The sequence below is a fragment of the Melampsora larici-populina genome (assembly GCF_000204055.1).
Source record: "Melampsora larici-populina 98AG31 unplaced genomic scaffold MELLAscaffold_46, whole genome shotgun sequence".
NCBI classification, from domain to species: domain Eukaryota; kingdom Fungi; phylum Basidiomycota; class Pucciniomycetes; order Pucciniales; family Melampsoraceae; genus Melampsora; species Melampsora laricis-populina.
In genome coordinates, this window is record NW_006768810.1 from 154,574 (window position 1) to 165,479 (window position 10,906).

At 40.1% G+C, this 10,906-nt stretch overlaps 2 protein-coding genes across 2 annotated transcripts; both read right to left on the reverse strand.

Moving 5' to 3' along the window:
* Nucleotides 1–1,882: 1,882 nt before the first annotated feature.
* MELLADRAFT_38934 (uncharacterized protein) lies at nucleotides 1,883–2,695 on the reverse strand (the record flags this gene model as incomplete). Its single annotated transcript, XM_007414905.1, has 1 exon — nucleotides 1,883–2,695. The coding sequence occupies one exon, from the start codon at nucleotides 2,693–2,695 to the stop codon at nucleotides 1,883–1,885; it is 813 nt and encodes a 270-aa protein (XP_007414967.1).
* Nucleotides 2,696–2,998: 303 nt separating this feature from the next.
* Nucleotides 2,999–3,830, reverse strand: MELLADRAFT_110652 (uncharacterized protein; the record flags this gene model as incomplete). The annotated part of the gene is made up of 3 exons (XM_007414904.1): nucleotides 2,999–3,160; nucleotides 3,512–3,596; nucleotides 3,655–3,830. The coding sequence occupies 3 exons, from the start codon at nucleotides 3,828–3,830 to the stop codon at nucleotides 2,999–3,001; spliced, it is 423 nt and encodes a 140-aa protein (XP_007414966.1).
* Nucleotides 3,831–10,906: the final 7,076 nt, after the last annotated feature.

Genomic DNA, 10,906 nt, shown 5'->3' on the forward strand with positions numbered 1-10,906 from the left:
GAATGGTAACCTACTCGATATGGCAGTGGTGGTAATGTGACTGGCATGCGGTGCACATTGAGGAAATCAACAACAATCATTCTGAGAATGTTCTTATGAATATCTCGTCATCTTGTTTCCTATTCCTGTCATCATACTATATTTAGGTCAAAATTATTGTATAGCAAAATTGTCTTCTCAAAATTGTCTTCTCAATTTCTGGTCAAACTAAATCATCAAACTTGCTCTGGATCATGTCGTACACTGCAGAAAGTTTATGAAGTTTGACATTTTCCTACACAATCAAAATTCAGAGAAAAACCCAATAGAATATGAAAGTTTCTTGACATAAACTTGAGAAGCCCTATAGTATAAATCTGATTCAAAACAGTTCAAAGCCTCCTATGAAGCACCATTGTCATGGGGTAAAGTTGGGGCTATATATCCATCTACCAGAATCACCATTGTGGTCACTCAAATTTGACAGGTAGATCTTGGCTTTCGTGAAATTCAAAATCTCAATTTTCTTGGCAAAAAACAACCAAGATGCAGCTCAGATCTTTGTAGCTTTGAGGACCTATATATAATATAATGTAGGGCCTACCTTTTTTCTTGGCAACCCTGACACCCACATTGTCCATAGATCATATTTGAGCCCCTGTATAATTTATTACATGTTGCAACCTCTGTCTGATGCAGGATTATATGCTATGGTTAAAGTAGGCAGCCAGTAACAGGCATCATGAAATCACACTTTCTCCGGTTGGTGACTAGGTTTTGCAATCCTAAAGAGTTAGGTTTAAAGGTAGATTCTGCCTTTTGGCTTTTAGTACTGTAATCATTTACCTGTGTAACTGGATTCATTCTAAAAGATATGGGAAATTCTAGGAACACAGTCTAAGTTGAGGAAAAATAAATGTGTTTAGAGTCTCATCCTGGGTCTGACAAAGATGACAATATATCCTGTTCATAATGGGAAATAAGTACCAAAGTTGGAGAAACACAAATGTGTTCAAAGTATTATCTTGGGGCTGATACAAATAACAACTAACACTAAGATAAAATAAAATAGGTCAGACAAGGTCACAAAGATCAAGAATCAAGAACAAAGAAAATAGTTCACTGACAGTCTTTTTTTCATAGACAAGTAAGATAATACTGATGTAGAACAGATTGTTGTTGCATATATGTGTGTAAGAAGATTAGGGTAAATCTCCCACAAGCATAATCTAGGAGAAGGCACATGTATGCTTGAAGTTGTGTCAAAATATATACTGTGGATTCCAAGCGATGATCTCAATTCTACATGGTCCGTAGCAGTCGAACAGTGTAGGAATATAATCACTTCTTATCATTTTAACAGGTTTATAGAGGTTTATAGAGATATGAGCCATGACACTGATCTCGAGACCTCTGAGGAGCGGAAGGAAACAACACTGATCTTGAAGACACTACCAGACAGAGAGACATACGTAACATGAGGTTTTCTATACCACCAGGAAGCCGAAGACACTAATAGCACAAATTGAAAGGGAGATGTACAGGGATCCAGCCCATTGTAATGCTTTTTCGCTTCATTCACAGGGGTTGGCGTGAAGTTGAAAAAAACGTCGGAGGGAAAAAGAGTGAAACTAGGCATACAGATTGATGGAGAGAAAGGTGACTGACTTATCATAGAATTTGTTACTACTGATTATCAAAAAAAGAAACAGTCTCTTAGTCATTCAAGCTTTATTTTTCATGATCTTTATTGAAGAAACTCATTGCTAAAATCACCTCCAAAGAGTCCAGTCTGTCATCTACTTTCTTCTCCAATAAGCGACTAATCACTTCAGCGCATTCGATAGATATTGATTCAGGAAATTTAACCTTTTCGAACTGGATGCTTTCTGCCAAGGTCGTACTACCAACTGCCAAACACGAAAAAGAAGATTAACATTGTGGATGATCCAAAGAGGCAAATAATAAGAGATCGTGGAAAAGGAGACATACGTTTTTTGAAAGGCTTTTCGCCAGTGACCATTTCAAACATCATAACGCCAAACGCCCACCAATCTATTGATTTTGTGTAATTTTCCCTGCGAATCATCTCTGGCGCTTGAGCATATTTTGTTCCACAGTATCCAGATGCAGATCCGGAGGTAACTTTTATCGCAAGTCCAAAATCGGCCAATTTGATTTGATCATCGGAAGTTAAAAGCACATTAGCAAGTTTGACGTCTCGATGAATGATATGTTTTCCATGAAGATATTCGAGTGCTTTTGCTATGTTCAATGCATAGACTCTCGCTTCATCCTCAGAGAATACCTTTTTATCGAGCTTTTCACGAAGAGTGCCACCGTCTACTAACTCGAGTACAAGGTGGAATATGACATCCTTGAGGTAACATCCAAAGTACTCGGTTATGCCAGGGTGCCTAGCCTCTTTTAACAAGTCAATTTCATTCATGATCACTGATTCTTGATTCGTCCCTTGGAAGCTATATTGGGGGATTTTCTTGATGGCATAGACACGTTGATCAGAATTACATTTCGCTCTGCAAACCGAGCCAGACGCACCAAAACCGAGGGTTTCGAAGAGCTGGAACTCACCAAGTGATATATCTTCGTGGGAGGAAGTGGTGTCTTCGGAAGGTGGATGATTGGGATCAGAACTGGAGAGCTTATTGGGTTGAGATTTTTCAGCAGTTTCTACGATAATTGTCTTCGAAGACATGATGATTTACAGACTAATATGTTGTGCTGGAGGGGTGAAGCGTTAATTTCAGACAGAAAAGGTGATCAAATTGGTGGGTCGGGGTGATGTGTGAGATTGAAGGATATGTGAAGTATAGGTTTAGACTCGACAGGAATACGTAGAGAGGGTGGCTTTATATACCACAACAGCTGATGATGCTGAGCAAGAGCTCAGCAAAAAATCTTGAAGCTGAGGACTGGCATATTAAAATGCGAAAGTATTTAATGCCATCTTCGAGTGTTTTCTGATTGGTGATGGGGGGGAGTGGCCGTACCGTCATTATTATGAGGCAATTTGCAATACATCAGAGTATCCCCAAATTCCTCTTTGTGGTAGCATTTGATCATATACCTGAACATTATCAAAAGCAATCTCCTCATCACGCCCTTTATATTTACCAATGCCTTGTTTTGGGACGGTGACAGCTTGAACAGTAATCATGGGCTGATCAGCCAAATTTAGGTCTTCTGAGGACGTTGATGCTTTTGAAGATAGCAAAAGCCTGTTAAGCTCTATGCAAGCTTTATGTGTTTTATGCGTCGGTTCTCAGTTCTCCTACGAAGCCCAGCATTTCCTCTTCTTCTGGTCAGCTCAGGGATCTCAGAGTAGCTGTTACCAATCAATATTGGTCGAGGTAGTTGTTGTGAAGTCAACATCATCATATTGGAACAACCATTTTAAAACAAGACGATTTGATGCTAAATGGTTATCTGTCGGATCAAGATATACAACTTGATACGAAGAGCCATAATAGTGGCAACTTCTAAGAAAGAAGGCAGGCAGGTTCAAACTAACATGGACAATTGTCATATCTCCCTGTGATGTACATCTTTCGGTTCTGCCAGCTTTGACAGTTTTGATGGTTGTCCCTGCAGCCTTTCTGAATATGACGAAGAAGAGAAGGATTGCTTCGATGGGCTTGACAGTCTTACGCATACATGTTACATGCTTTCAATGGGTTGGTTCTCAGCTCTTGTACGAAGTTGAACCAATGCTCGCTATTCTCCTGTTCGGCGCAAGGACCACAGAGGGCTTGTGACTCGTCAACACTGGTGGAGGTGTGCTGATGATGGATCCTTGTCATCATGCTGTACTGTTCCATGGACACAATCATCGTGAAAAGCCCAGACAGAAATGAGCCACATCCATCCATGTCTCTTGCTGACGCCCAACTGACAAGTCCTCGTTCAGTTTCTTCATCTAAAATGGCATAATTCAAGCGAAGTCGAGAGAGAGAAACCCTTTATACCAATCTCTCTTCCCCGATGCTGAATCTTGTTGTCTTCGCTTGGCTCCCACATCCAGAACGCAACGCAAGATGATTCAAAGTCAATTGTAGCAATTGCAATGTTTATCACCTTCTTTACTAAGTAGCACTTCATCGATAGCCTTGACCTTGAGTCAAATCCATTGCTTCTATGGAACAAATTTTCCCTCGAGATCCTCAAAGGGTTCACGAACCTGCATCAGAACGAATCCATCGAACCAAGCACTTGCGATACCGAGATAGGTTGTATGTGGCCTTTGTGTCTTGTGAGTTGTAAGCGGTGAGAGATTGCGCAAGAGGTGAGGAGAGTAGAGCTTGATGGACGGCAGCAAACCGGATCGACAAGTATCTAAAAGATCGATCAAAAACCATCACTATCGCCCAGACTTGTTATAACTTGTGGGAAGTCAAGTCGGAACTGCCACTAGAAGGAGGGTGCCAAAAAAGAGTCGGCATGGTCTGACAAGGTCTATATACACCACGAACCCCCCGTAACCGGTCCTCATCGGGTGGTGAGACCCGGTTGAGGCCCGGGTTTCTTATTGGTGGTGACCACCGTTGACCAGACGTGTCCGTATTACGGTGGGGTAAACCGTTTTTTTCAAAACCCGTAATGAAGCGGGTTATCACCCATTCCAAACTAGGAGACGTCTCCAACCATCCTTCTGGCAAAGAGACAATTGATTCCTGTTATCGACTCAATTTGAGGCCTCAACTCACGCTCTCTTATTCTTTAAAGCTCGTCACAAAATGAAATTCAATACAAGTAAATTGTTACTTTCAAAACAACTGAAACATGATAAGATTAAAAAAACTGCTGATCACAAAAGTGAATGATAAGATAGAAAATTACAGATGGAATTGTTTGAAACAAACAATTCATATACAAGGAAGCAAAAGTATATTTACATGAATAATATGACATTTGTAAGATAAAATACGAGAGGATACAAGAGATGAAATCAAAGGGAAAACTTATGTATGTGCCATACATAAACTGATCTGTGCCATAATTACGGGATACAAGGTTAAAACTGGGTTTTTTTCCCAGTTTCCCAGTTTTTGTTTTTGGCTGTGTTTGGAACTTTCCCACGTTCTCCCAGTTTCCCAGTTTGCGCAAACACAGCCAAAAAGTCCGAATTGGGAAACCCGGAACAAATCCGGGTTTCTAGTTTGTATCCCGTAAATCAAATACATAAATTCTAGCCTTCTTGGACATGCATTGCCTCCTCTGGTGACTGTTTGGTTCCAAAGGTTTGATTTAAGTACTCAATTTCCTCCTGAATTTGGGCCTCGGTGGGCAATGAGAAGTCCGTAGAAGCCTTCAGTTCGGCAAAATTCTTGGTACCATCAATGCGATTCATGTCATTCTGGTCACACAAGGTAAAAAAACTGAGAAAGGTCCCTTGATAAGTAGTATGAAGGGTGTAGTATTTCAATGAGACGGCAGGAACAACTTACGTGTGACGGTATCGTGCGGATTTAGTACGTAAGTGCTCCAGTTGTTCATCAAGGACTTCCCACAAAGATCGGGATCCATATGGGAATGCCTGGTCATTACGCTTTAGCCCCCAGTGTATGGCCTGCATCCTCTGTGAGACAGGCAGAAAATGAAGTTAGATATAAAATGGCCAATAACATAATCAAACACAACCTACCACCCATGCGTATTGAGAGGACCTGAGGTAGCCCACTTCGTTCAGTACCTCTTTGGTAACAAGTACTTGTCCACTCACACCATGTTCCTTTTGGTACAGCTGGGTACAAAGAATATAATCAATGAATTTTACACATCTATTATATGATGATGAAAACCTTACTTTGACAATGACTGTGTCAAGGACTGGAACTGCTGCATCAACACGCGGGGTTTTTCGGTCTGGAAGATAAATGTTTTGGAGGAGCTGGTGAAGGTCAGTCAGATATAGAGGTATTTGAAAGCTGGAAAAGGAAAAGAAATGGCATACCAGGTTTTCAAATTCCTTTCTGACCTCCTTCAAAGAAGTATTTACCAAGGAATGGAATGCACGGCTGGATTTGTTGTCTGGATCCACACCATATCGAGGTGGAAGATATTCCTTCTTCCATTCCGTTGGCTTACGTAGAATTTCGGTCTGGTCTCTTCTTCAACATGAAGATATTTGAAGAAATGGAGCAAAGGAAACACTTACCATCACTTTTCCGTACAAACAAAAGGGTAGCGGATCCTCATTGAATATTCGGTTTTCCTTGGCCGTGTATGCCTGAACATCACCATCCATTATCTTCTTCACTGCTACAGAACGCACAACTGCCTGTATAAATAACGAATATGCATTGGTCACGCGTCAGATTTGTTGAAAGAATGATATAAAACATATTGAATTGATTTGAAAACAGATGAGAGAATACAACATACTTTTAGCTCGCTATGGTCTTGATCTTTCCAACCACCACCACCACCTCGGGTAATTTTGCTGACTTGTTTCTTGATTTCTTCAAGCTGTTTTGATAACAGTAACACATCTTGGCGCATGGATAGAGTAGCAACCATGCACGCATGGAATTGATCCTCAGGCCTGGTAACCTGTCAATTGAGGCAATTAGTACCTTTTTGTTGTGTCAAACATCTTGTCTTACTGACGTTACAAAGTTTTCGCCCAACAGTTCGACCATCGTCATCGAGATCGGCCCATGTAGCAATACGTTCAAATGATTGTGATCGTGCTCCTGTCATATGGGATTGGATAGCATTTGCTCTACTGGTGTTGTTCTGCTGATTGCGCGATAAAGTTCTGAAGGAGGCGGCCTCTGCGGTTAATAATTTGTGATTGGAACATATTAGCATCGGAAGTTTCACATAAAAGACATAGGACTTACGACGATGTTCAGGACCTTCACTGCTATTACGATGACTGCTTTGATCTTGATCAGGGTGATAGGTATCTTGATCAGAATCGTCTTTATCATCAGAGCCGCCGTTGAAAAGATTCAAATCATCCTGATTGAAAGGATCTTCGTATCCTTCCTTCTGAGATACTTCGCCAGACTTTTGAGACCCTTGTTCAAAATCTTGGCTTCGATGATTTGGATTCGCTCTTTGGGCTAGATTGGATGAAAGGTGAGATTCTTCTTCATCGGAGTGTTTGCTTCGAATATGATTCTTTGACTTCTTGAGTAGATGAGATGTGACTTGAGATTCATCTTCTTCGGAGTCTTCAGTTCGTTTTTTAATGTTTGCTTTCTTGGCTACAGTGGATGACCGTTGAGATTGTTCTTCATGGTTGTCGGGAGTTGGTTCGCGTGAGAGCCGATTTGTTTGAGACCGAGTGTATGCTCGAGATCTAGAAACCGTTGGAGTCTTGCGAAGCTTGGTTTGCTGATCTTGAGTACTGGCCTTTGAAGCGGTTGGTCGTTGATACGGTCTATGTCGTTGACTACGATTGGACATGGGCGAAGGCAAAGGCATTGATGATTGGGTTTGATTGAGAGGTGATGATGATTGGGGTTGATTGAGAGGTGATGATGATTGGGGTTGATTGAGAGGGAAGATGTGAGGAAGTCCGAAAAGAAATGACATGGAGGGAAGATCGTGAGATGAATGGTTGAAGAACAAAGGATACAAATTGACCCGGCCCCGAAAGTGATATCATGTATTTCAAATTTCTCAACTCAGCGGAAATCGATCATTGGTTTTTGTGAAGAAGAAGAAAAGGAGAAATCAGTCATTCAATGTGATTGGTGAAGAAGATAAGAAAGAGAGAAAACATTGTTAAAATAGCAACCACTGCGATCTCGAAAAGGGAATCTAAGGTAATCTTTGCGAAGATTTCCTTTTCGAAAGTTGATATGATATCAAAGATATCCTTTGATTAGAAAGTTTCAAAGGAAACTGGTCTCGAAAGGGAACATTTGGGGTCCTTTGAGGACATCATGTGATGCTGATGTACTCAGGAATTTGTCACGTGACCCCCTCCGTGACTGCGCAAGTCGTCATCCAACCCATTCTCCTAACACTTTTCACTCCAACCGTTCTCCTTTTTTTCCACCTTTCCTCATTCTTCACTCTATCTTCTCTCGCTTTTCGCACAATAAGAGAACAACGTTTAGAAATATAAATCTTATGATTGTATTTATTGTATTTATGTTAATAAAAATGTAATATAAGAATATTCGATAGTGAGTTATCTTATTGTGCGTTGGATGGTCCGGCTATAGGTTGGCCACTTGAAAGATACTTCTCAACCAATTCAGAATTGGACGGGCCAAAAGCATGTGACTGGCTACTTTTCCTCCTTTTCCTTTTGGTATGGCCCTGTTGGCTACCTATCAGCTTATCTTTTTCTTTTTGATGTTTCTTATCTTTTTGTTCACCTTTTTTTTAACCGCTTCAGTCCAATTCGAAAGGCCCTTTTCAACGGCCTTGACCCAGTCCTGTGAATTGCCGCCTTCGAAAGTGATCCTAGCACACGTGTGGTGTAGCTCGGCTGAATAGAAGGCCCCTGAGTTTAAGACAAACTGGGTGGTGTCCTCATGGACGACTACAAACTCCAGCCTGTTGGACACTTGGCGTTCGATCATTGTTGGCCGAACCTTCTGAACTGTGCATTTACTCTCATGGCAGTCGTGTTGGACATTCAGGACACCTTCGATGTCCTGGAATGGAGGTCCACATCGAAGATTTAAAGATGTACTTATTCATTCAGATGAATTGGTGATTACTCACCCTAATTTTAATCCACACGATTGAATCACCAAGATTGATTTTTCGCATTTCATAAAATGAGCTGACCCTTCCCATCGAACAATCTATTGCTTCAATCATCGTTTGTTGAATTCCACAGGCTCCTACGCCCCAAATTTTTCGAACACAGGCTATCCTGCCAACGCTAGCGTTAGTGTTTTTGAAATATATAAACGCATCTGGCGTAACTTTTTGTTCGGTTTTCAAAGTGATAGATTCAAGTAGTTTCCAATCCTTAGCAGCAAATGCACTGCTTATGTCCTCTGGGATTAGCCCTCTGGTTTCTGATGGTTGCGAGAACATTTTCCCTATTGTTAAAATAGAGGAGTGAATTTTAAGAATAGACCACATCAAACTTCAAAATGACAAATTGCTCACTTCCTACATGTATTTCTTTTTCCTGATTCCACGAACTATTGAAACCTAAAGCTTTTTGGAATAGTTTGTTATTTTGAAAAATTCCTTGGACTTTTGAGCCTGAGCGGATATATGTTTTGAATTGCTGATCATATAATGTTGTTCCAGAAGCTAGCGCTCTCATTAGTTTATAACTGTTGAAAGAGTTAGCAATTTCACGCCCAGGACTTAAATGATTTGAATGAATTGATGCAACTCGAGTGATTTTGTTATATGATTCAAAATTCTCGGTTGCAAAAAGACATGGAGGACCAAACCTTTGAATTGAATCACATAAATGTATCATCATGTGAAACTTGGGCTTATTGCACCATTGTACGGTGTACGTGAGAAACCCGGAGCCCCAAAACTCGAAAACTCTTTTCGCAACATCGATACTTCAACTACTATTACAAGTACATATCACGAAACTACTCAGCTGACCTTCAAACACAATTTTGTAACCCACGACTCAGCTGATTCGGAACAGTGTAAGGTGTGACTTGGAAATTCATTGCAACATCTTAATCTGAACCACCCTGCTACTCGTATTCCAGATCTTTAAATTAATTATATATACTGATATAGCACTTAAGACGATTCCACAACGTGCGTCATCCGCTAGACAACCTCTACCAGAAGGACTCTACCTTGAAGTCGATTTAGCTTCTACTCGTTCATTTCTTTCTTATAAATCTAACGATTTAAAAATGGCGTTCACGGACTCTGATTATAAAACCGAAGCCAGACAGCTGATTCAGAAAGCAGCTTATTCGAGATTTGCCGCCGCTCAATACGAGATGGGATGGTTATATGAGTATTCATAACTAAATTTCGTCATTTTGATCCATTGTTATCGGTGGAATATTATACTTTGGCTTCCAAGCAAGTTAGTTGTATGAAGTTTTCCGGCGTCTCAATAGCAATAATAGCATTGCACAAAAGGTTCCAATAATGTCTCTCCTTGTCCTGCTTTTGAAATACAGGGAGAGATCAAAGCCGATATGCCACTATCTAAATGGTTCCTCTGTGGTGCTGAAGGTTACTTCACTCCAATTAGAAGATCAAGATCGAAAGTTTTCTGGGATATCAAAAGAGAATTGAAATTATTTGAATATGATGGAATTTGTACAAGCAAGAAAGCAAGAAAACCCATTGGTGTTTGCTTTTGTTTGTTTGTGAAATGTGTTTTTACTTTTTATAAGACAAATTTCTATGATGTTTCTCTTATAATCTTTTTGAAGTAGTTTCTTTTTATAACATTCAAACTTGCTTGTCTTTATGTTTTAATGAAGTTTGAATTGATTGGAATCAAAGATTTTGGAGGTATTTGTGTTAAAAGAAAAGAACAAGAGAAGTTTTTCCTTTGTCTTCTTTGCAAAGGTTTTTGTAGTAAACAGGAGTGTGTTGGCATGGTGAAAGGGAAAGATATAATGAGCAACACGTTGACACTCTATTCTAATATATATCATGAGCAATCAATATCTTCCTATCAACAACAGGTCAAAGAATTGAAGTTACTATGAAGAAGTTGTTCTGGCAGTTTGCTGATAGGTTTTTCAAATCTCAATGTCGTGAGCAGATGAGAGACATACACATTGTCTCTCATCTTGATATACTTTGAAATATACTCTCTTGGTCAAGGGGTTGTATTTGATCTGTCAATGATTCAATTGTCAATCTGCCTGGTAATGTATATGAGAGCTGAGCAGCTATTTGACTCGCAACTGACAGAGGAATAGATTAGATCTGCAACTAGTGCAAAATGAAGAAAGAATGAAGAAGTATATACAAGAAGAAAAAT